Consider the following 24,805-nt stretch of genomic DNA (forward strand, 5'->3'; position numbering starts at 1 on the left):
CTTACTGCAGTGGTTTATTGAAGGTGGGAACTGTGAAAGCACCAAACTGCACAAGGACGCTAGTGTGTAGTGGGGATGCAAGCAGCTGGATAAAGAAGACTCCAAAAAATGCAAACTGCCCTCAAAACTTGCTGTGAGACCTTCCCAAATATGGGAGGTGCAGCAGGTTTTGTAACTTTGGGTTAGTACTATGTCTGAGGTCTCAGGTTGCCCTAATTCAACCCTGAGAATGAACTGTGTTTCTTTTTGTCGTGGTCTAGAGTAGGATGGCCATGACGTGGCTGTTGAGCTGCTTGCATCTCCTGAGCGGTTCAGGTGTAATTGCTGGGTTGTGGCAAAGGCTTCTCAGTAGCAAGTGGATGTTGTGAAGGGCTGGGAGCTGACAGGTTGCAGTGGAAAAAACATACCAGTGGGGGATGCTGAAGGCAGCACTCCTGGGGCACCGTGGGACTCGGCTTTTTGCCAGTGTGCTCCCATCTCATGGTGGGACAGAGGGAACCATCAGGATCTCCAGCTCCGAGGTCTCCTTCCTCTTGTTTCTTCAGGGGATGTGATATTTTTAGTGCAGTTCTTGGCTGTACGTGACAGATTTTTGTAATAGACGTTGAAGGATAAGGAAAAACTGGTCATCCCCATCCTGGAAACAGAAAAGCTACAACTAGAAAGGAATTCTTGGGTCATCTATTTCATCCTCATGTGCTAGCACCATTTTTTTGTATACTAAACCACTCAGTGCTGTAATGTATGATTGATATTAATTAGGTTTCTGCAAAGTATTGCACTCCTCAACTTGAACTGAACCAGAAATAAATATATTGCCATATATTTACATTTTATTAGTCGTGAAGAAGAATAGGGTGAAGGCACCTATGTGAAATCCCAAGTATGAGCTTCAGATTGAATTAATGCCAGCAGTGCCTTGAGATTAATTTGGTTACTATGGGTACAGAATAAGAAATAGTATACCATAATGTAGCTATGTTTACTGATTCATTTCTGGCATTAAAAACTAAAGCCACATTATATATGCAACAACAGTCTTTTCTTCCTTGGAAGAAGAAGGTGGGTACATTTTAGTAATTAAAGTGAATGTTGCCCTCTGAAAAGTGCCAGTACTCTACTGGAAGAAAAGCTGTGATTCTTGTACAGGATCTGCCCCACCATAAGCAGCAGAGCTGCAACATACCGAAAGAGAGCTTGAGAAAAAAGAGGGAGGGGGAGAGAGAAAATCCTACCACCTCGGGAAGCTTCTGGTCTTCCACAGCTTCTTGTTAAATCTCTCTTGTAAAGCGGTAACATCTGGTTCATATACCATGCAACTGTATTGGTCAAACGTCAGTTTCCCAGCCTCGTGCTACGTCTATCTCATCAGTATGTAAGAGATGGAACAAGTTTTGCATCTTAAGATGTTGAAAGCTGGGTAATAATAAAATAATTCAATGGAAATACCATATATTCAGAAAGCAATTATTTTAAGGGGTTTCAGTTTTGACATGGCTAGATTAAGTATGAAGCTTTTTATTTTTTATACTTGCTGTCAAGAATGTTGTTAAATACTGATACCACCTCCTAAGAGAACAACTTTTAAATACCAAAATGAAAAGGATAAGCATTAAATATTTTGGTAGATATATTGTGCCATAATGTCTACTGCCTTGTTCTTAATACAAAGCACAGTAGGGCTTAATTAAAAAGTGATTGTACGATCTATCACGAACCTGCATTAGGGATATGGATGCCAAGAAAATTAAGTTGAATAGGTGCTGATAATGAAATCGATATTTTATTGAATAGTTTTTATTCCTATGCCTTTGTTTGCTATTCTTGCCTCCCTGTCAGCAGGTAAGACATTTTCCATCCAAAATTCTTTGAAAGAACTCGTTTAGTCTGTTGCTTCTTTGTTTCAGTGTTAGATCAGTGTAAGTTATTTTGTTCATTTTTTGACGGAGCAAAACGTCTTGATAAACTTTTGACTCTGTTGGAGCGGAGCTCGACAGTAAACAAGAACAAGTCCTTTCGAGCTTGTTGCTGGGAGTAGCTGGCTAACGACGGGTACAAGGGTGATTTTCTATTGCATGTAAGCAAAAGTCACAGTCACTACAAGCCTCCAGGGCAGCCCACAGCCTGGTTTAGTACAGATTTCTCCTGTACCCACTCATGGTGTGGCTTCAGAACCTGATAAGCAGAGTGTTTAGCAATAGCAAGCACAAAAATATATTCATTGGAGCATAATACCCTGGGAAGAATATATACCATAAAAGCAAGCGAGTGTATGGCCTGGGCCAGAATCATCCTTGCTACAACTTCATCAACTTAAATGCTATTGATTTTTCAGGTACCACTGATCTGAAGTTACTTGGATTGTGCTCGGGATGAATTTGACCTATGCTGTTAAGGCCAAGCAGAATCACAATTTAGAAAGTGCAATGCAAAGAAATAGCTACCGTGTATTCCACCGGGTTGTAACTCTACACCCGTCAATCAGGGCTCGGGGCACTGTTGGAGAGCCTCATCTTTAAATGGTTAGAAGAGTGTCCGCCAGCACTGTAGCAAACAATAAGACAAAAGAGCGCATTGTTCCCCTTCATATTTTAGGAGGGGTACGCTGCAAACAGACAGCTTGCTTTTCTGAGCAGAGCTCCTGGGCCAGCCAGCACAGCTGCATTTTCGCGTCCTCCCTTGTGAAGTTCGGTATCACCAGTGTTTGTGGTAAACTCAAAGAGCACTGCAAAAAGGGAAGGCTGCTTTTGATGATCTTGCTGCCTGTCCTGAACTAACGCGAATCACTTATTGCAACGCGCTGTGCGTTGTGACTAGTGGCGCCTCTTGTGCCTTGGCGTAGCGTGCAACATGGGGCAACGTGCTCGAGGAGGAGGCAAGCACAGCACAAGGCTCTGAAAGCCATGAGAGGCACTGAAAGCTCGCATTTCTGGTATGCAGCAGTATAGATATTTGAAAGGTTAGGTTCTGTCTATTTTTAGGTAGCCTTCATGTTGAGACTGATCTAAAAATGAAGGTGATATAAAAATTGCACGTGTCTCTCCTGATTTGTCAGAGATTTTTGACAAAATGCATAAAAAAGACCGTTCTCTAAATCAGAGAGATTTTTTTTTCTGAAGTAAAGCCGTGCCTCTTATTTAGAAGAGGAGCCTTTATATTTCTGATTAAAATGCCAGTACCGTCTATTTCACTCTCAGATCAGCATTTTCAGATTTTAGCAAAGTTAAAGAAATATGACTTTCCCACTTATTGTTTGGGAAGATTTATTCACTTGTGTAAATGAATTTTAAAAAATTGGCAAGGCCTTTTATCTCATATAAAATAAATCTGAAGATAAATGATCTTTTCCGCTAACATCACCTATCATTAAAGTGGCTAAATGAAAATCAAAATGTGTTGCTATTTAGCGCCTGCTCTCCTTTTACGGGAGATGAGATTGAACATGTTTACTGGGCAGGAATTGTCAGCAAGGCTTCGATTTATAGCATTGTCCGGGATACAAATTAACAACACACAAATTAACTACTGCCATGTGGTGCCCCACTCTACTTTAAATGTGGTAGCCCAGTCGCCCCAAAGTGTCTGTCTCTGGTTTGCTTTGAAAATGCCTATGCTGCCTTAAAGAAAATCTGCAAACATTGTGATACTGCATTGTATTGAGCTGAAGTGCAAAGATTTTTCCATGTCTTTGTAAGCAGGACTGCATGTGAGAATGAAACAGCTGGAGGTCTACCTCCCAAAAACCCCAGGGGAGGTGTCACAGTCATTTCTCCATTGTATGCGATCTTGGTTTAATAAATTGGTAATAATATGATGATGAAGTGCTCTTTGGTGTTGGTTTGCTGGTTTTTCATAGTGTTTTTTTTTTGCTTAGCAACTCTTAACAGAAATTAAAATAATCTTCCATTCAGACAGTTTCCTATTTTTGCTTAGTTCTTTGTTCCTCAGAGAAGACAGGTAAGCCTGGAATGGACAGAAGGGAAAAGGTACGCTGCGGGGAGGTCTCTGTTTTAGTGGGAGTGCTGCACTAATGCCTCTGCTTAAATACGTGGCCCTGCCTTGCCATTCTGCATGTGGAGTTCGACAGAGCAGAGACTACAAATAATGTTTAGTTGTGTCAGATTGTCGGGGAATTTTACGATGGTAGAGATCCATCAGGGATAAACATGAAAGTAGCAAACTTGCCTTATCTGTTGATTGGCATAAAGTAATGAAAGTACAGCCATAGCTCTTTTGGGGAAGAGGTATGAATCTTCGCTGGTACCCACTTATAAAATAATGAAGAGACTAACCAGTGCCCCAGGGCAAATGATGTTCGGCAAATACTAAATTTCTCAGGAGCAAAGATATCCAAAATGGTGATAGCAGATGCAATTTCAGCATTTCGTCCCTGCTCCATTCACAGGGAAAAGCTGGGGAAGCCTGAGCAGTATCAAAAGGAAAACCAGAGGAAATGTGTGGAGGAGTTTCTGCTTTTAACTGTCCTGGTCTCATCTTCTGTGATAAGGTCTGAGTCAAAGCCTCCCTAAACCCATTTAAGAATTCCCATTCCCTTCCAAGGGATTTGGAGCAGTGACCAGTTCCAGCCTCTTTAACTCCCATAATTTACTGAGTTTTCTTGTGCAGGTAGGTGATCTGGATAAAACAATTAAACTAAACTAAAATAATTTAAAATAAAATAGTAATTCAGACCAAACCTTTTTATTGCTAGCATTTCTCCCCTTCTGTTTCCTTCCTGGTTTGTTTGGCCCTGAGTCAAAGGTGGAAGAACTGACAAATTTCTCGTCAAAAGCATTGCTAGCAGAGGGTCAGCCTCCAAAGGTTTACAGCTGCATTTGGTACAGCTAATAACCCCTGGGCTAAATGCTTATCTGCCTTTATTTCACTTTTCTGAACTGGGGATGGAGGCAGCATGACATCTCTTGCCATTTGTGCAACTTTTTTAGATTAATATTGCAGCTCCAAGAAAAATGAATAATTGGACTTTTGAGCACAGAGTGGAACCATGAAACCTATAGGGATTCCTCTAGCACTAGTCACTAGTTTGCATATTGCAAGTTAACTGCAATTCATGAAGACTTCTGGCTAAAAATAACCCCTGGGCTCAGTGTTGGCTGGCAGGAACCACTAGTTAAGAGGTCAAGCGAAGCTGATCCTTCAGGAGCGTTGGCTGTTGCAGTGAGGTGACCCCATCTCCTCTTGGCCTGTCCTTGACTGACTTGGGAAAATGGGGCGCAGGGGCTGTGGGAAGCTGAGGCAGCAACAATTGCTGTGCTCCGGGGCTGCCCGAGGCCAAGCAGCGTGGTGCTCACCACGGCGCCCAGCGCTGGTACCTACCTACAGCCTGCTCCCTGGGAGCTCACCTTCCTTCACAGCCCAGCGTGACCCAGAGAAAGGGTTACTTGGCTCATGACATGGCAGAGATTTTTTTTTTTTTTAAAGAAAAAAAAAAAAGCTCTAGTTCTTTTGAGTAATATCTTCCCTTTATTTTGTTTGCCTGAGATTGTAGCAGAGTGTGTCTGTGGCCCGTGCTAGTAAAACCCGATCAGATGACTACCGTTCAGAATTATTTCCGCATTATACTTTGTTTTAATATGAAAAATGCCGAGAGCTAGGCCCAAGAAAAAAGGCTGACTCAGTTCCACTGAGCTCTGTCTGAAGAAAGTCTTATTTGAAGATGAGAGATGTGTTGGTAAGGCTGTCTGTCATCTCCAGTTTATTAAAAAAAATTGCTAGGAGGCACTAAAGCTGTCCACTGCCTTTCCCTCTGTTCCTTCACTCAAAGGTGCTTCATTCACATCGACTTTACCATAGCAGTTTTGTGTAAAACAAGATTTGATTTCAGAGTATTTAAAGGTTAGCGTCTCTCCAGTGCTGTGCTGCAGACTTGTGTGCGCTCCACTGCAACTGCTTCCCCAGCCATTTTAGAGAACTGATGGGAGGTGTTATGAAAGTAGGTGAATTTCTTCTTCTGTTTTTCCTTCAAGCCCACCACAAAGTGGAACTGGCCAGGAGCTTGCTCTCCTGCACCATGGCAGCCAGGACACCACGGCTCCCCTTCCAGCTGGGACACCTTGTCGGGATGGCAGCCTCACAAGTCACTTCAGAGAGCAGTTTAGATGGTATCTCTGGAGCAGCCTTGGCTCTCAGCAAATCGCTCTGGGGAATCTTTCACCCGCCCTAGGGTATCGAGTCCCCGGTGATTGTTCCTGGGATTGTCCTGCAGATCCCGCTCAGAAAAAGTTAGTGAAAATGAGATCAGTTTTAACAATGAACAAGCTGGGAAATGAGCTCCAGGGCAATACTTTAGATGCCCCAAGGGAAATGATGCAAGGTAGATGGTAATAGGGTTAACAGGAAGAATCCGGGCGGGGTTTTCCAGGGCCTTATGGAAACTTACAAGTACAGGCTTTATACCTGAAGCTTTCACAAGCTCTGCCCTTGGTGGCTGCAGCTGGAGAAGACAATTGCCCGTCCCCTGATGGGCTGTGTGAGCATCCAAGGTAGGCAGGGAGGGCTTTTGGTCTCTTCCCAAGGCTCAAAAGAGGAAAAAAAGAACTCCGTGATTTCTCTTGTTTCAAGGAAATCTCAGCAATAAGGTGAGTAAAAGAGAGATGACCAAAACCTGCACCAGTCTGTAATCTTGGTGGGGTCCTGCCTGCAGGAGCAGGAGGCTCTGCAAACGTGCAAGGAGCTGCAAAAGAGGCATCTGTCTCCTTTGCTTGGTTGGGTGTCTGCCCTCAAACTGCAGCAAAGCCTCCCCAGGAAACTGATGGGTTCTCATGGCTCCGTTTCTCAAACATATAGGGGCAATAAATTTCCATGTAGATTCTCTTTTATAGATTAGTCTCTCTGGGAAACAGTAACACCCGAGTGAAAGACATTGTTCATGCTGCTTTTAACAGGCCTGACAAGCTGGATTTTCCTGCAAATCATACAAAATGTGGGTCCTGGAGAACATATGCTCCAAATGTTGGGGGAAACAAGTGATAAATGTACTTTTTATGTAATCAGCTGGAGTGCCTTTGCCTTTCTTGTTTTAGTAATGAGTAAGTGAAATATGCTCATGAAGAGGGAAATGCTCAGGGAGGTATGAGAAGATTTAGGAAGATTTCTTTCAGTCGGTACCTATGTTCCTGCACTTCAGCACTCCTGAAGGTTTTACAAGCACTGAGTTACAAGGGGTTGCACGTGTGCAAGCCAGGTTACCGCTGATAATCAGCTGATCTGCAGGAATAGTGAATATTCACAGTCAGGCCCATCCTCATGAGAACAGGCGAGCAATTTCCATTGGCATCCAGCACTGTTTATTTGAGCCCTCAGTATGTGGAGGCAGATGTGGCAAAATTCACCCTGGTGTCAGTAATGTCAGTAACGCATCACTGTTCGGAGAAAGTTATTTTGGACTCGGTAGTGTACCGCTACTCAGACAGTGGCCCGTGGCCCAGAGCTCAGCCAGAAATTAATTTGGCCCCGATCTCTGGAGCCTTTCAGAGAGCTGGTACAGAGCACCATCGTGGTTTCTCTCTGAAAATAATAGTAATAATAATAACTGCCCTAGCAAAGTTGGAGAGGGCACACTGCCTTACTCCATTGTAAACTTGCTGCACCAGTGAACCCAGAAGTTCAAGGAGTTTTTATGCTGGTCTGCGCTACTGGCTGCATATTCTGGGTAAGATGGGCTGGATAAATAAGGAAAAGAAACTGACAAGGAAAAAAAAAAAAAAAAACACAAAAAACAAATAGGATGGAAGTGGAACAGAGAGAACAGAATGGAAAACAAATACAGAAGGACTGTGGAAAAAATAAGAATAAAGTTGCACAGAAGGAAGATTTCTCATAAAAAATTAATAGGGTACATATACTTTATATAGAACACCATTCACACTAACACACCTTTGGAGTGCGGTTTGATCTTTTATATCTACGCAGTTGGCTTAGCTTCTGCTATAAGGACGCTCACAAGTGGAGGGTCGGGGGGAAGGGGTTTCACTGGTGGGGGAGCTGGTTTGCAAACCTCTGCTGGTTGAACTACGCTGTTTTTTAATTCAAGTTTGATTTCCCTTACTCCACTGGATATTAGCCAACTTTGCTGAAAATCAGCAAGCACCGTAGCCTGGAAGCAAAGGAAGAAACTTGGTTGGTGTTGTGATGAAGGGACTCAGTTTTGGATTTCAAAGTCAGGGGGCTACAAGATACCTAAGATATCTGAGATACCAAAGTTACAGGGAACAAAAATGACCACAAATGGGAAAAAGAAAAAAAAAAGGTGGGTGAAAGAATAAGAGAAAGAGACAGAATGAATGCTGAATCCAAGAAAAAGACAAAGAAAAAGAGAGCTTAAAGACTTTGGTCCTTGAATCCTCTTCCCTGTCGCTGCCAGGAGCCATGCCTTCCAGTCCTGTTAAAACATGGTTCAGGATCTGGGAGTCTGTGCCCCAGTGCAGTTGGAAGGCTCACCAGTGCATTCGTGAATTATGTCCTTTGAAGAAGAAGAAGAAAAAGCGGCAAATTTTTGAGACTAGGTATGGAGTCACCTGAAAAGAGGGAAATGTGGTGAAAGAGGGGGATTTTACAGCAGGCGTTTAGACAGAACAGGTTGGGTCAACTGGACCCGCAGACTTCACCAGCCACAAGAGAGTTCTCTTTGTGTTTGTTACGGAACAAAATCGTGTGTGCGTACTCAGATATTGCCCCAGAAAAGACGTTTGTGCAATTCTTTCATGTTGTCAAAACACTGGGCAAGAGTACTGCTAAAGCTGCTGGGGACTTTTCAGAAGACAAGGTTTCTTTGAGGAGGGAAGCTTAGGTGCTGGCTGTGTTTCACAGGCTTCATTTACATGTGCTGAGGCTGCGCAGTTCCCAAGCTACGAGCCCATTGCAACTGCCTTCCCCTCTTTTCTCCTCCTAGATGCACTACGCTCAAAAAACCCACTACATTAAAACATGAAAAAAGGCCCTAGCGAGCAAATTTATATATATGGCATGGGTCGGACAGTTTGGTTAAAAATAAATGAATTCCTCCTGAGCTGTGGGGAACCCTTGTTTAAACCTCGTGGTCTTTTGTAGTCTGAATCGTGCTTGGCATCCCTGCCAGGTGGCACTGGGGCTGCCAGCAAAGTCCAAGCCACGGCGTGGCTGGGGCCGTAGCACAGCTCCGGAGGACTCGGTTGTTATTACAGATAGCTTGCTCTGCCTGCCATGTACCAAGAAAGTTCTCCAATCTCTAACGCTTGCACGGTGAGAGCACTGCTAAGGTTACAGTTTATATTTATCAGTTAACTTGCTAATTTGAAGGGAAAGCAGTGAAGTGGAAATGTAGAAAATAGAAACAACATGAGCAGGTCAAAATATCCAAAACAGCAATATAAAATGTTCCAGTGTAAATACATTTCTATAAAAGGTGTGAATGAAAACTTCAAAAAAAAAAAAAAAGATGATGGATTCGGCACAGTCAATGAACACAATTATAAGTAGGTATTGAAGGAGAATATTCCACCAGCCATGGATCCACAGATAATAATTAATAAGAACTGACTGCACTTCAGGCGGGCAGGTGCCCAGCATTATTTCACAGCTGACTGTTCGGAGGGTAGAGGTACTCACCTTTGCCCCAGATCTTAATAATTTACTGCAGTTTTATCATTAAATCAGCATATAATTGGGAAGGAAATTAGGTTTTTTTAGTCGCAAGAGCAAAGCAATGCCGTTAATTTAATCATTCGTAGGAAAGGCTTTCTGTAGTCATTCGGTATTTTGCTGTGGCTTTTTTTAATTAAGTAAAGTAAAAACAATGCCATTTTTGTCATCTGTGCTTGGTGAAAATATGACAGTGTGATGTGATTTGCAACTTAAGCACAAGCAGGGAAAACTGGCAATAATGAATTACAAGGGAACACAAATAAGCCAAGAATATATCTGAGACTTACAACAATTTCTGAAGTTTTTAATATCTGTGGGAAAAAGGCTATTTCAAGAACTGTTCTTTTTATTTATTTTTTCTCTCAGCGAAATTGTCGTAGCCTGGTATGATAATTGAATTCATTTAGCCTTTAGAATGCTCAAGTTTGCAAATAACAATGAAAATGAATATTTCATGACAAGGAGGATGATCAATTATCGTTTGGTGACTTTGACTGGGAGCCCAGCGTGATGGATCCAGTGCTTACATTTCTACAAGACTTTTGAACCCAGCTAATTAAAAAAATACAACTCCAGAAAACAAGGAGGCAGGTGGGGCTAGTTAAACAAGACCTTTGTTTATTTGTTTTTCCTGATGTGGGAGGTGTTTTGCAGGTATATTTGGTACCTTGGGTTTGTTATGTATTCAGTGGACGGTGCCACCATAAACCAGTTGCACCTGCAGCAGCCCCTGTTGTCTCAGCAAGCGAGCTGCAAAGGGCTCAAACCAAGAAACCCTCCTGTTAATGGCAGGTCTGTGTTTTCACGTGACAAGGGCTTTTTTTGTGTGTGTTCCCAAAGAGAAAACGCTTGGCCCAGGTCAGAGGGGTGGGTGCGTGGTGTATATACTGAAATGCGCCCGGAGGCGAGGCTGACGCATGGGTGCTTATAGGAAAGCGCAGGCAGGAATCCGCGAGGTCCCGGGCAGGACGGGGGCAGTTGCATGTCATAACACTGGTTTCGTGCACTGAGACACAGAAATGACTAAAGAGCAGCTGAGAAATGCTGTAATTTAGCTGGAAAAAGGGACCTGGCTCCCTTGCTGTCGCGGGTGAGGTAACTGCAGGACTGGCTTTTACCGATACTTAATCCATCCCTGGGAAATAGTTTTTGTTTTTTTTTTTTGCCAATGCGTTTGCTGGTACAAAAACTAACTCTGGTTGCAGTTGTCAGTGAGTAATTAACTTTGCCAGGTGTAAAATCCCCGAGTGATAAAAACGCCATCCCATGCCGTAACTTTTGCCCAACTCCAGGCTCGCATCCCCGGATTGAAGCGCGCCGCGGTGGCCGCACGGAGAGGCTGGAGGCTGCTCAGGGCGCACGTGCTGCAGCTCGCCTCTGAGTTTCTTTACTTTGTCATAAATACGGCTCTGCACATTGTTTGCTTTGGCCGAAAGAAAAAAGGGGGGAGGGGGGTCTGGGGGGAGAAATTTTAAAAGAGGCAGGCGGCGAGGGACGGGAGCTGTTGCATGGCAGGCAGCGGCACAATTCCGGGGGTGTGGCGCGGCGATGCGATTTTAATCACAGCGTGGTGCTGGAGCCTCAAAGGTCTGAGTGGCTTTTAGGAAGATTTACTTCGCCTCCGCCTGGGTCTGCCTCTGCGCGACGTCACGGCTGGAGCGGCGGCACAAGAAGGCAGGATGAGTGACAGCCCAGCCTACTTTTTAATAGCTTTGTCATGTGACGGGGAGCAGTAGTAAGACAGGTGCCTTCGGTTCACGCTCAGAGAGGGGCTCGTCGCCTGCATGCGCCTGTGCTCCCTGCCCGGCTCGGGGTTGTAGTTCGCGAGCGGCGCCGCTGCGGTCCGGGAGCTGGATGGCGTGGGACATGTGCAGCCAGGACTCTGCATGGAGTGACATCGAGGTGAGCGGGGGGCGCGGGGGGCTCCCCTCGGCGGGGAGCCGGCACAACGGGCCGGCCGGCGGACTTTGCGAGCGAGTCCGAGCCTTATCTCAACTCCTGTAAGTTTGCTATTTTAAGGTTACTCCGCGGTGCCTTGAGCAAATCAAAGCTTAGCTCCTGTCATCGGTATCTCCTGCAGTTGGAAACTATTTGCATGTGCCTCTGGCTCGCTCTCCCCCGTCATATGCAATATTTATGCTCCAAGATATTGATATGAATCAGTGTCTGAAGTCTTTCCAGTGGCGTTTAGTGGCCTGGTTGGAAAAATGCCATGTTTATTTAGAATAAGGTTAACGTTTCTTTTTCCAAAAAAAAAAAAAAAGGGGGGAAGAAGAAGTTAAATTAACCAGTGGCTTCCTATTTTCCTTGCTCGTTTCACTCTGCTCTGTGGCAGGTTTCCTCCTTGTTTGTCAGCTGCAGAATTGAACCCCCCCCCCACAGGAATGAACACCCTGGGGTTTTGCTTTAGATGCTTTTAAGAGAGATTTCTGGAAGTAGACGCTGCCCTGCTTCTTTTGTCTTGGAATGATTATCCTGTAGCTAATGTCCTGTAGAGCAGGGCTCTCGGCCGGCCCAAGTAGTCCAACAAACGGTTAAATGCCACTGCACGACAGAGACAAGAGGATGAACCGTGAGAATAGAGTTTATGCAGGACTGTGCGAACTGCTGCTGCTGCTGCTGCCACCGCCGCCGCTGCTGCTTGTGTAAAAATAGACGGCAATACATCAAACCCACAGCTTCTGCTGGCTACAATTCATAAAGGAGGAAAGAAAAAAAAAAAAAGGAAAAGAAAAGGCAAGCAGCTCCCTGGTAATCTCTGGAGTATAAAGTGAGGCGTGAGGATATCTGCGCGTTTGGATTCGGCAGAAGGGAGCCTTACCTCAAAGTTCGGGCAACTTGGGCAGCAAGGCAAACTTTCTGTGGAGCCCGTCGAGAGGAAGCCAGAGCACAGACCTGCTGGAAGGAGCTAACCCCCTGGCTGCGAGCTTGGAATAAGTGCTTAAAACGCTCCCCTCAGGCAACAGGGGAGGGAGAAAAAGGTTACGTGTGATGCCTTTTAAATAAGATGTCCATGCAGAGATACCCATCTGAAGTAAAAACATTGCAGCGTTCTCCTGTGCGGTTTCCCTATCTGGCAGAGCATGCATGTGGGTCCTTAAGTCTTTTTGTCGAGTTTTAAATATTTGCAGCTTGCCATTGTATCCGCTGATTTCTGTTTGCATATTGTAATTGCTCTTATCTTGTTTTGATTCCTTGGTAAAGTGGAATAGATATGGATAATTCATATGTCCTGTAGCTATTATGAGTCAAGGCTGTAAGTGGATGACTTTCTGGCTCCAAAGTCCTAATTGTTTCTGAGTAGCTGGAGTATCCTGTGGGTTGTTGTCTGGCTTGTAGCATGGGTCTCAGCTGCTGGAGCTTCATTTTTCCATCATGTATTATTCCTAATGCTGCTAGGAGCTGATTGAGGAACCAGTTATATGGAAATATTGAAGATTTATTTTAATCACTAGAGTTCCTGCAGTAATTTCAAGCTAGAAACAGAATGGATAATTTATGTCAATGACTTCTTCATAGTGCGGAGGGAAAAAGAAAAGGGGGGGGGGGGGAAGGGTTGATCTTAATATTAATTGTGCGGTGGATGGATTAACTATTGGTAGGATTTTACCAACGTGCTCCTGCACTGCACTTTCTGGAGCAGCACAGGAGTGCCTGCCTGCTGCGCTGGCTCTGGGGATCACCTTTACCGATCTCAAATATTGCAGGCGGCAGGTACCGGAGGCAGCCTTCATTTTTTGAATCATTAATGTTTGCTGTCAACTTAAAATGTATTAGAATCTTGCTCACATAATGACAGGATGGCGTGTTGCTTAATAAAGGCCTGCATCACTGTAGCTGATCAGCGTCCCCAGTGTTTCACAGTTTAATGAAGGTGATGTACAGTAAGGTTGCGAGGATTGATAGAGAGAACCCACATGACACACATTCTGTCAGGTCTGTCTTTCCTGGGTTCGCCCCTTGGCTCTTTGAAAAACTTGTTAAAAACAAAACAAAGATTAGTTTTTCATTAATATAATTAATGTGGCACAAGTCCACTCTTCTTCTTTTCTTCTTCTTTTTTTTTTTTTTTTTTTTTTGATTTACCTTCAGAGGCACAAAAACATTCAAAAGGTTAATGGAGAATTATACTTAATTATAATGATTCATTATCATCAGTGCAGTTAAGCTAATTTATTGTTTGCGCCTGAACTAAGAGAAAAAAAAAAGTCTGTTGGAGTGAAATAACGCACAGCAATTAGCCTTTTGTGTTTAGTGACTGCTTTATCTTTCTGAACGATACTACGAAATTAAGGCCACAGTTATGGAGTAACTATTATATCAAATAAGGGTGGGAAGAGGGTAAAATGTATCATAGCAATGCAGGTGCACCTGTTACAGATGTATAGGCAAACAGTAAATATCAGCATGTCAGATGAGGACAGTTTTAGGACTTGGAGTGTTAAACCTGGCATCATCCAAAGGCCAAATATAAATTAATAACAGGAACACTTGCTAGTAATGTGTCTCAGATTAGAAGCGTAATGTCATATTCAGAAACATAGATTTTATTATCATGTCAACATCGGCAAGAGCATATATACTTCATTTCAGCAATTACATTTTTTAAGTGACATTGCAGTCATTACAGGCAAAAGAAAGCTGTGATGAGGATTTATTTTTTTTTTAAAAATACAATCGTTTATGTTCTTCAAAAGCCCATCGTAGGAATTTGAAAATGCATATTACCAAGAGTTAAAATCTTTAAGTAAATCTTTAAGTTCACAGACTGAAGCTATTTTTACAAACGAAAGCAGAAACAGATCAGCAGGATACTTTACAAGTCTACAGCATCAGTTATAAGCTACTGACCTCCACAACACAAACCTGAGAATGATGCTGAGAAGCTACCTTTTCAGTCAAAAACTAGATTATCCTTTAATGAGATCAGAGATTTCAGCCAAGCATCAAAAAAGGTCATCTCTGCATTATAAGATTGCTTCTGGAAGGTTATGTCTAGCATTAAAGAAGAGGGAACTCTTTAATTTTTTCTTTGTTTTCTTCTACGTCCAAAATAATACTAAAAAAAAAAAACGGTGTGCAGTAAAAATGACCTAAGTGAGGTTTTGACTTCATAAAGTTCTGCAGCCCCTTAAGTAATGGAAATTGGAACAAGTGCTATTTCAGAGCCTCATTTTGCAACCTGCCTTGCCCCTTGGCCTGTTACGTGACTACCTCATAGTGTCCTGGTAGACGTAAAAGTTGTCCACTGAATAAAAGCTCGCGCCAGCTGCACCGAGCCCTTGTGCCAACAGACAAAATCGTCGCTGGTGGCTGCGCCGCTGCATGCAGCCCGTGCGCTGTGGGCATACCGAGGCTCCCGAAGACAAAACCTCAATGAAATTCACCTTCAGCAGCTCCTGCTTGCGTGCTCGTGAAAGGCGGTCCTTCAAGAGTGACATAACCAAGTATTGAGCAATTCGCATCAGTGGACACGGTGTTACTGCCTCTCCAGAGAGCGGCGTTTTCTGGGTTGACTTCAATCCAAACACAGGTTGGGAAATCGCTCAAGCCACCCAGTCGGCTGACGGGAGTAGAGGAGGACCTGCTGTCTGGGTAGGCTCTTGGCCACCCTAAACACGGGGTGAGAAATACTCAGTGTGGAAGCCCTGAGACACAGCACATTTATGCTTTAACCATTCAGTGCCTGGCGCCTTGGCGGCTTTCAGGAACATAAGGGTGTTTGGCACCGTGCCCATGTAGATGCTTGGGGATGGGTCCCAAGGGTACATGGTACAGCGCAGGAGGAGTTGCTTCATCCAGCAGCATTGACGTACGGGGCTCCGTTACTCGCCAAGCTGTTACTGTGCGTGTTCCATAACTGAGAGTTGGGTTTGGTGGGTTTCAATTGCCATGCTAAAGTGGATGGTATTAATGGTTTTCTTGCTTAGTAAGTCAGTACTGTATCAGCTTCATACTAGCATATAAAAGGATACTTATTCCGGGTTTATTTGTATTTATCACTGCTCTGTTCACAAGTCACGGAGACAAAAACATGTAGCACTGCTGAAGAGTGTCTGTGCAGATCAGACTTTGTTTCCTACCTAAATCAAAGTGTTTCACAGACCCTCTCCATTAGGGTTACCGAGTCAGAAGTAGCATGCTACTGGGCTGCCAGAGGAAAAAAAGCCATTGTGTTCTGTCACAGCAGCCACTGTCTGGGGACAATTATGGGGCTGGGTGGAAGCTCTAGACCTGGGACAATGCATGTACTTGCCATATGGAGAAAAGGTAGTGTGCGAAGCAGGTGAAAGGCTCCAAGAACTGACTGTGCCTGTCACCCTGACGTAAATATAGGGGTGTTTCAGAGCACACTTCAGTGGCCAGGACCCTGCTGCGTACCCAGTAGTCGTGCTCTGTGCATCTTTTAGCCTGCTGGGGAAGCCGTGCAGCAGCATCGCTGCCCCTACTTTGTCATGCCCATTGGGTGGCCATCATCACGGCTGACCTCAAGGACTGTGGTATGATCTGCAGAAGCGAGAGTGTGAGTATGTCCAGCTTGAGCTCGCCTCCAGGCCTGGAGGCTGGAACAGGCTGTGCATCTTTAACCTGAACGCATCAGGAAATGCAGGAAAGACCTTGCCCAGAGGTATTCAGCTGTAACTTGTACCTGCACCGGTTCGCTCTGAAGCAGCCGAAGAATAAGGCCGTGCTTTGGCCTCTGCTATTGGATTTTATAAACCTTTGGACACTGTTGTTGTCAAAGAGGATAGGGAGAAGGAAAATGATTGCTACTGTACAGAGACATGTTAGAGAAGGCAGCTTACGTCCTCCTATTTCCCCCTCTTCTTTGAATACCTGTGCAAGGCTAACAAGGATCTAATAGTGGTTTGTTGTCTTTTTTCAGAAAACAATTCTAGTGACCCCGTGCCATAGCTTAATCGAGGCTTAGTTCTTATCACATGATATTAAAGTTAATAGATTCCTGGCAATTAATGAAACTCTTTATGCATTGCTGTTTCCTGCAGTGTGCTGCTCTGGTTGGCGAAGACCAGCCTCTTTGCCCAGATCTCCCAGAACTTGACCTCTCCGAACTAGACGTGAACGACCTGGACACGGACAGCTTTCTGGGGGGGCTCAAGTGGTACAGCGACCAGTCAGAGATCATCTCCAACCAGTACAGCAATGAACCCGCCAATATATTCGAGGTAAGGCTATTCAAGTGCACGCTGCAAGGCATTTGCTTGCTTTTTTTTCCTTTCTTTCTTTTTTTTAAGCCTGGTGGACAACGGGTTTACTATTTTTCTCCCGTTGAGAGACAGCAAACGTGATGATGTGCATTACAGGTTCTGCCTGGCGCCTTTAATCCTCATGATCAAAAGCAGGCCTGTGATCTGGAGAGAGGGGGAAAAAAAAGCCTTGAAAAGAATTAAATGGAAGTTTTGATTTCTGAAAGGAAACGGCTGAAGAGTGCCTTGAGTACGCTGTGCTGTGGCGTAACGACAGGGAGTTGCACAATTGTCAGCTATGAGGAAAACCAAAAGTTGAAACCTGTTTGCTGTCTTCCTCTTGCAGTCCCTGGAAAGGAGCGGAGTGCAGCGCAGCAGCCAGCCGATGGAGAGCTGGAGCTGGTGCCTCTTTCGTAAAAGGCTTTACTGTATCAGTGTGGTGGTTTTACTGCTAGGCAGTTGAACACCACAACCGCTCTCTCACTCCCCCTCCTCAGATGAGGAGGGGAAGAAGTAAAGGAAAGAACAACTCACGGGCTGAGATAAGGATGATTTAATTAAAGAGGGGAAAAAAAAAAAAAAATATATATATATATATATAATTAAGGAAATATTATTATTAATTAAACAATTCAACTAAAGGGAAAAAAGGGAAAGGGGAAAAGGGAGGGGGAAAGGGAATAACTAAACAAAACAAGTAAAGGCTATGTGGAAGTGCAGAGGAAAGAAATTACTCTCTACTTCCCACAAATGAGCGATGCTTGACCACGTCCTTGAAGCAGGGCCTCAACGCACGTAGCTGGTGTTCAGGAGGAGGACAGACGTTTTCGCAACGAGAGCCCACCCCTCCCCTCTTCTTCCTTTTTCCACCTTTTATTGCTGAGTGTGACATCATATGGTATGGAATATCCCTTTGGTTGGTTTAGGTCAGCTGCCCTGGTGATGTTTCTTTCTCACTTTTTGCCCACCCCCTAGGAGGGTCAGAGAGAGTCCTGATGCTGTGCCAGCACTTCTCAGCAGCAGACACAACACCGGTGTGATACCACTGCTGTTCTAGCTACAAGTGCAGAGCGCAGCACTGTATGGGCTGCTGCAGGGAAAGTTAACATCCCAGCCAGACCCAGCACAATCAGAAAGCTCCTCTCAGAGCACTTTGCACACAGATTGAAAGGTCCTCATAGGTTGAGTATAGGAGGGGAAATGGGTGGATATAGCAGGCAAGGCAGTGAGGGCTGATGGTTGTGTTATCGCTCAGGAACCAGCTCATCATTTGGGATGTTTCATAGATCTCCTGGCAGAGAGCGGTCTGAAAGTAAAAGTTGAAGGGTGGTAGGAGAGACTTAAATGTTTTCTTTAAAATACTGCCTTGGGGTTCAAGCTGTACAAGAGGAGGGCCGCAGTCTCTTTATCTCTGTCTCCAGTCTTCTTTCTTTTGTTGTGTAAAACCTTCATGATTCTCCACCCCATAGTGATGGGGCTGCTGTGCCCCCCCGAACCCTAGCCACCTTCCCTCTGCGATGATAGAGAATGCAATAGATTGTCCACGGACCGGGAAATTGGACAATAAATTGATTAGCTGGCAGGAAGACCTTGTGCAACAGTAAGCTGTTGGTGCCGCCTCTCACGTGGCCTCGGCAGCTCCAGGAACTACGGCCGGCCCCGCTTGCTGGGGGAAGCCCCGAATGATCACTCTGGAGCTTAATAGCTGGAAAAGATTAACTGCCACAGTATAGCAAAATGCTTTTGAAGGTAAAATATAGCTTGCCTAAGATGTCCTGAATGAAATTCTTCTTTTTTGTATACAGCTATAAACGCACAGTGATCTCCCTGATGCTGATAAGGTTACTCAGGATTTATATTTATCAGCGTAACTGATAGCAGAAGCTGGCCCTCTCTGTTCAATCTTTCTGTCATTTACATCCAAGTAGTTTGGGATTAATTTTATTCAAATCAGAATGAAATCAACCCTGTTCTTAGACCCTCATTTTTTCAGTAGTTTTGTAATGTCCCACGACACATTTTGCAAAGCTGTGTCGTGTGCTTGGATTTCAGTTGCACCCCTCACGCAAGGTACAGCTGGTCTGTTTGTAAATTTTTGGTGTCAGCAGCAGGGAGGCAAGGGGCAGGTAACACATTTGCAGCTGGTATCAGAATTAACACTGGGTGAGAGTGGGTTTGCTTTTTAATAATGTATATGTATTTTTCCTCATTTATGAAAAGCCACATGAAGAGGCATTTTTCTTTTGGAAGAATCAGGGAAAGATACAGACTTTCAAAATGTAAGGTTAGCAATTGGATAACAGTTGTCACTTCCTAAGTCAGGCAGCTTCAGTTCTGAAATCAAAGTGTGTTGCAAACAGCAAGACAGGCGTACAGGTTGGTACATAACCTTGTTGGACACCGTGACACAGAGGTACTGGTCCTTACAGGAGCCTTGTGGGCCTGCGTGCATCTGAAAATCCAGTGTGGAGAAATCAGTGGCATGCAGCTGGGGGGATGCATATAGGCAGCAACTTATAGTCAGAAATAATGGTTCGGAAGTGAAATGTTACTTCTTTCCTATCGGACAAATTCTGCTGTCCTCTATGCAAATGCCTGCCTTCCCTAGCACTTCCTGACTTCAGCTAGAGGATGCACCGCTGTCTCTGACAGCACAGATGGGCCCAAGCTTACCTGTAGGGACAAACTGTTCTCTAATAGCATCTTGCAATGCTGCAGTGCTAAGACAAGACTATTTTCAGTTTCATAGCGTGTTTTATTTCCATTTCTTGGTTGCTTGGCCTAGGAAGATGGGAAGGAAACAGTTATTCTTTCTTCCCATCCATTAACCCTGTCCCCAGTCTCCATTGTGCAGCTGGATACATAGCACTATTTCTCCTCTCTGCCGCTCTGTAATGTGACGACTGGGGGTGCTCAAGAACAGAAGAAGATGTGTTCTTTCTCCAGAGATTATCTCAGATACTCTGTGAGGAACTATTTGTTTTAGCACAGAGAATGGAAGTTTTACACAGTTTCCCATTTGGTAATCTCTGGATTTTTCCATATTGATCCACATTGGCTTTTCTTTTTAAAGAAAAAAAACTTTTTTTTTTTTTTTTAACTCTCATATCATCATGGGAGTAATAAGTTTTATATAAGTTAAGCTTCCAGATGAGGCCTAGTCATATCAAAATAGAAATACAGTCTCTTCGGGCTGGAAGGGAAAGAACAGGAATGGCAAACAATATTGAGAAGCACAACTACAGTGTTAATTGCACAAGCCAGGTAGTGTTAATTGCAAAATCTAACCTTGAATGAAGTGCACTGTCCTTTAAGTTACAAATGCATTACATCTGCCTTTGACTAGGTCAGGGCCTGTGTTGAAAAATCCTTTTAAAAAGTTCCTGGCTGTCTCAAGCTGGTGCACTTTTTCATTTTTTTTTAATTTTTTTTTTATTTTTTATTTTTTTTAAGAAAAGATTTTATTTCAGAAAGGGAATTTTCAGGCTTTCTGCAAATCATGTTCCTGGAAGCTCGCCTGAGCTGAGCACCCACAAGCTTAGGCAATTCCAGTAGCACTGGAAGTCTCATGGATGACGAATTATTAATAGTTATGGTAGCAACTAGGAGCCAAATGAGATAAAGGTTCAATTAGTCTAGATAGCGTGTAACTGTTGAGTATAAGTCCCTGCTCCCATCAGCTTAGGTGTGATGAGATATTGGCCTTCACTCTAGTACTAAAGCACACCAGTATCTTGCAGAAGTACCTAATTCATTGCTGCATTATTCTGCTCACATGGCAGTATAACAGATCCTGAACCAAGCTTGTCTTTTTCTTACCAATGTCTGTGTGTACGCATATTATCAATTAGCTGATTTCTTTCTGTTCACAGCTTGATAACTTCTCTTTTTCCCCTGGTTTTCTTTGACTGCTGTTCTGACTACTGGAAAGATAAAATGAATAAGTTCTTACCCCTAAGGCTGCTGTCTATTGACACAAGTTCGTGCAACTAAATAGTTAACAAGCCACCTAAGATGGGTTATTTAGATGTTTCACTGCATTGTTCCCTTCCATTATTTGCTTTTACAAAGAACCAGCCTTTAAAAAAATGTATTTGTAAAAAATTGATCTAGTTTCTTTTAGAAAATCAAAATAATGAGGTTTCCGTTCTCCAAGCCAATGCTATGTGAACACGTGAATAACGGTAGAACTTGATGTGACATGAATAAGAAGGCTTTTTGGTTACAAAAACTGTTGTCCCCTGAGGCTTCTTCAAATATACCATACCCTGTCATGGAAGGTTAGTCATATTTAAAATTATTTATGAATCGTGCCGAGCATTATGGAGGGAGAAGGTATCTACAGTGAATATATCTCTTTGTTGGCCTTACTTATAAATAGCTCAATTAAGGTAAAGAGAAAAGGCAGCCTATAGATAGGCAATGGCTTATTAAAGTGTAATGAACTTGCGTAAAATCATACCGATTTGTAAGTGTGGTGGTCTCATACTTGACAAAACACTTTTTTAGCCTTTAAGGAGACTTCAGAAAACATGAATTGCCTGCCTGTCTATGGATTTCGGTTATTTACATAATTCTCAATTCCAGAGAGACGCTCAACATATTTGATGACTTTATTTTAAATTGTTTTGCGTAGGTGTAGCCCAGGTTACTTTTCAAGACCATGCTATGTGCGGTGTTTTTGGAAAGCCTAAATAGACTACTATGCTTTATTGTAGGCTGCCAAAAGATGCTGTACTGCAAGCAATGAGAATGTGGGGAGAGAAGGAGATTCACAATGAAATGTATACTCTTTAACTCCTGGCAGCAGGGAAATGCACGGGGAAAAATGATTTCTTGTATATTTGGAAGGGTTTGCATCAGGAAGATAATGAAGGTAGAGGGGAGCCTTAAACTCCACCAGGGTAATTTGCATTGGTTCTAATCGTAGACTCTCTAATATTCTGTGGGGCTGCCAGTCTCTTTTACTATTTCAGGTTATTCATTCAAGGTTTGCAGCCAGATTGATTAATGAATTACCAGATCTTGCGTAAAATGACTTGGCCTGACTTTTAAACAACCACCAATGTTTTCTTTGCCAGTCTTGTGACTGGTGTTAATGGGTTTTCAGAGAACCGAGCCTATATAGATTTTCTGTACTGGCCTCTCCTAGCATTTTTTTACACTTTTTAATTTTCTCCAAAACTAGTAGCCCAGGGCAGGCAGTTCAAGGAGATATAATCTCGGGGAAAAAAAAGACATAGTAGTCAAATCCTTGATGGCTGATGCCCTTCAGTGCCAAATCAGCATGATTTATCATAGCCATCTATTCAGCACAACAAAGTCTAGAGGTGAGCTGCATGGTGTACCTCACACAATATGCATAACTAGAGCTCTGAACTTTGAAGGAAAGCCTCAGAGCTATTTGCAAAGTGCTGGTGCTTAGTGAATACTAAATTACATTTAGGAAATAGTCTACTGCTACCAGTTATACTTCATTTTTATTCTTGACACAGACACCTAAATCAGAGAACAGTAACATTTCAGAGATTATGGTAGCAGTTTGGGTATGTTCCAACACTATAATAGGATCAGAATTTTAAGGCCTTTTTTATTATTACCAATAGTCACTTAGTTTCTACTGCAGCGTACTTTGTAGGGAATTACAGCTTTTACTAAAAAGATTAAAATGCTATTATGCAAATGATTGCAGTATGTTATTATGTTTACAAATTAACATCCATGGCTCAACACACAAATTAACTAACTATTCCATCTATATTATTAAGGATTTAATAAAGTAACTGTTGATAAAAATGAGGAGCTCAGAACAGTTAATAGGAACTGATTGTGATTTAACATAGAACTTAAACATTGTGTTTAATGTTCTAGATGGTATAATGGCAGAATAAAGCTTATCAAAGTGCTTAAAAGAACTGAGATTGTGTGAACAGCATAGCAGCATGTCTGAGGCCTTAGAGAGCAGAAACCGAATAGCTCTGGGCGGTACCGTGGAGCAGGCAACGTATCAGTGAGTCGGAAGGTAACACAGGACCTGATCAACATGTGGGCTGCTGCTCTAACGAGCAGCGTTTTGCAATTCCGATTAACACACGTTAAATGCTTTACATGATAAGCACATACAGGATACTTAGGAACTCGTGTCCCTCTGAAGTGCATCCTGTAATGAAATTCTTCTCTGGCAAATGGGATTTCACTGCAGAGAGTACCGCTGTATGACAGAAAAGGGGAAGGCTGAGTTCAGACCGAGATGACTTTACAAACAGCGCTGCAAATTGCTATTCCTAGCAGTTCATAAGAGATCATAAAAGCAAACAGATAAGAGCTACTGAGGTCCTAGAGAAATGAATGTACAGTATGTGGTTACAGGATAGATTTAGTAGGGAAACAGACAACACTGTAGGTTTAACACAGCAATAAACGTAAAGGCAAAAAGATGCAGATTTGGCATAGGAAACTTTATAAGAACAATAAAAGGTAACAATGCATCATAAAACCCCTTCTTGCGACTGGGAGAAAGACCTTCAATTCCGATGGAAGAAAATATCAGAGACTGGGCAAAAGAACAAGAATGTTTATATTCCTAATAGAGCCGTGTCAAGTTTCTTACACATTTGACTGCGGTACCTTTTCAAATGCCTCTGCCCTGACTCACATTTCTGCACCTTCTAAATAGGAGCCCAGCCGAATAGCATTACATCTGTGTGGAAGGCGTATGTAAACTATAGTCCACGGCTGGCTATGCTGACATTTAAAAACGCTCAAGCACTAAGTGGAATTTATTTTACTCAAACCAGCTGCTGTGTAATTGGGAAGAATTTATGCAAATGCCCTGTACTGAGTGTGAGTGAGGTGTGCTGCTTCTCCGTTTCCTTTCCCAGTTGGACACATTGGAGACTGGCTAAACTCGCCTCCGTTTTGATGAAGGAACCTCACACATTGGTTGAAACCTTCAGGCAGGAAAGAACTCCCAAATGAACAAAAAAACAATTGCTTTGAGAGCTTATTGTTTGATGTATGAGGCCACCAACACCATTCCCCAGGCGTGTGATCAAGAAAATGCAGCTGATCTGCTTCACAGTCCCATTAAGGAGATATTTCACTCCTCTGCCAGGATTTCACCTGCAGCAGCCAAGGCTTAAGATGCTCACCGTGTCGCTACTCAGCCGAGTACCTGTCCTTTTTGCAGGAGGGAGGAATAGCACTCAGCAGAACAGTAGTAAGCTAATTAGGTCATTAGACGAATGTCTTGGCCCATGTTAAAATGAGCCCTTCAGGACACTGTGTTACACTGTGTTCCCACTGGCTACATATCTAAATACAAACTGGTGTCAGCTGCCATACAGACAAAAATGTAATAGCCTCCTTTCACAGAGGTCATCTTAAATCCACTTTGGTCACAGTCACACTCCACATCTGTTTTAGTGAGATGCAGCTTCTTAAGGTGGCATTTGGACTTCATAAGCACGCAAACAACCGAGCTATAAATTGCTACTGCAGGAGTTATTTTGAATAAATGTATACTGTTTCATATTTATAATGGTGAGGCTTCATAATATTCGCAGTGAATATATAACACAGATCAGTTCAACAAGCATGAAATTGTATGTTGTCAACTTGTCACATAAATAGAGCCATATTCTAGCTTACGATAATGTTCAACTAAATATTTTCTCCCTAGAACTGCAGAGAGGGTCACAAAAAAGTGGGACGGTGGTTCTGCCTTTTGTTGGAAAAACATTCACTGAGTCACTGCTAGTGTGAAGTAAATATTTCTGATAAGACTTCTGGGTTTTGCCTCCCCATTCACTTAACAACAGCAGCAGAAAGTTTGCCTTTCTTAGAGAAATGCTAATTGGCCAAACTGTTAAATTTATTTCCCTTAATGGTTTTATTTCTAGTGTAACCTCTTTTCTTTTCTTTTCTTTTCTTTTCTTTTCTTTTCTTTTCTTTTC

The 24,805-nt window shown here is 43.1% G+C and overlaps 1 protein-coding gene across 3 annotated transcripts in view; it reads left to right on the plus strand.

Moving 5' to 3' along the window:
* PPARGC1A (PPARG coactivator 1 alpha) overlaps positions 1-24,805 on the plus strand; it is a 361,421-nt gene that overhangs the window by 279,883 nt on the left and 56,733 nt on the right. For 2 of the 3 annotated variants that reach the window (XM_035324741.1, XM_035324744.1), the window contains exon 2: positions 16,650-16,829. In XM_035324741.1, coding sequence (XP_035180632.1) covers positions 16,650-16,829 — 180 coding nt within the window. Of the gene's footprint in view, positions 1-11,281; positions 11,545-16,649; positions 16,830-24,805 lie in introns of those variants that run through there. The other variant, XM_035324742.1, reaches the window with a different exon arrangement.

This window comes from Oxyura jamaicensis, chromosome 4 (genome assembly GCF_011077185.1).
Source record: "Oxyura jamaicensis isolate SHBP4307 breed ruddy duck chromosome 4, BPBGC_Ojam_1.0, whole genome shotgun sequence".
Lineage (NCBI taxonomy): Eukaryota > Metazoa > Chordata > Aves > Anseriformes > Anatidae > Oxyura > Oxyura jamaicensis.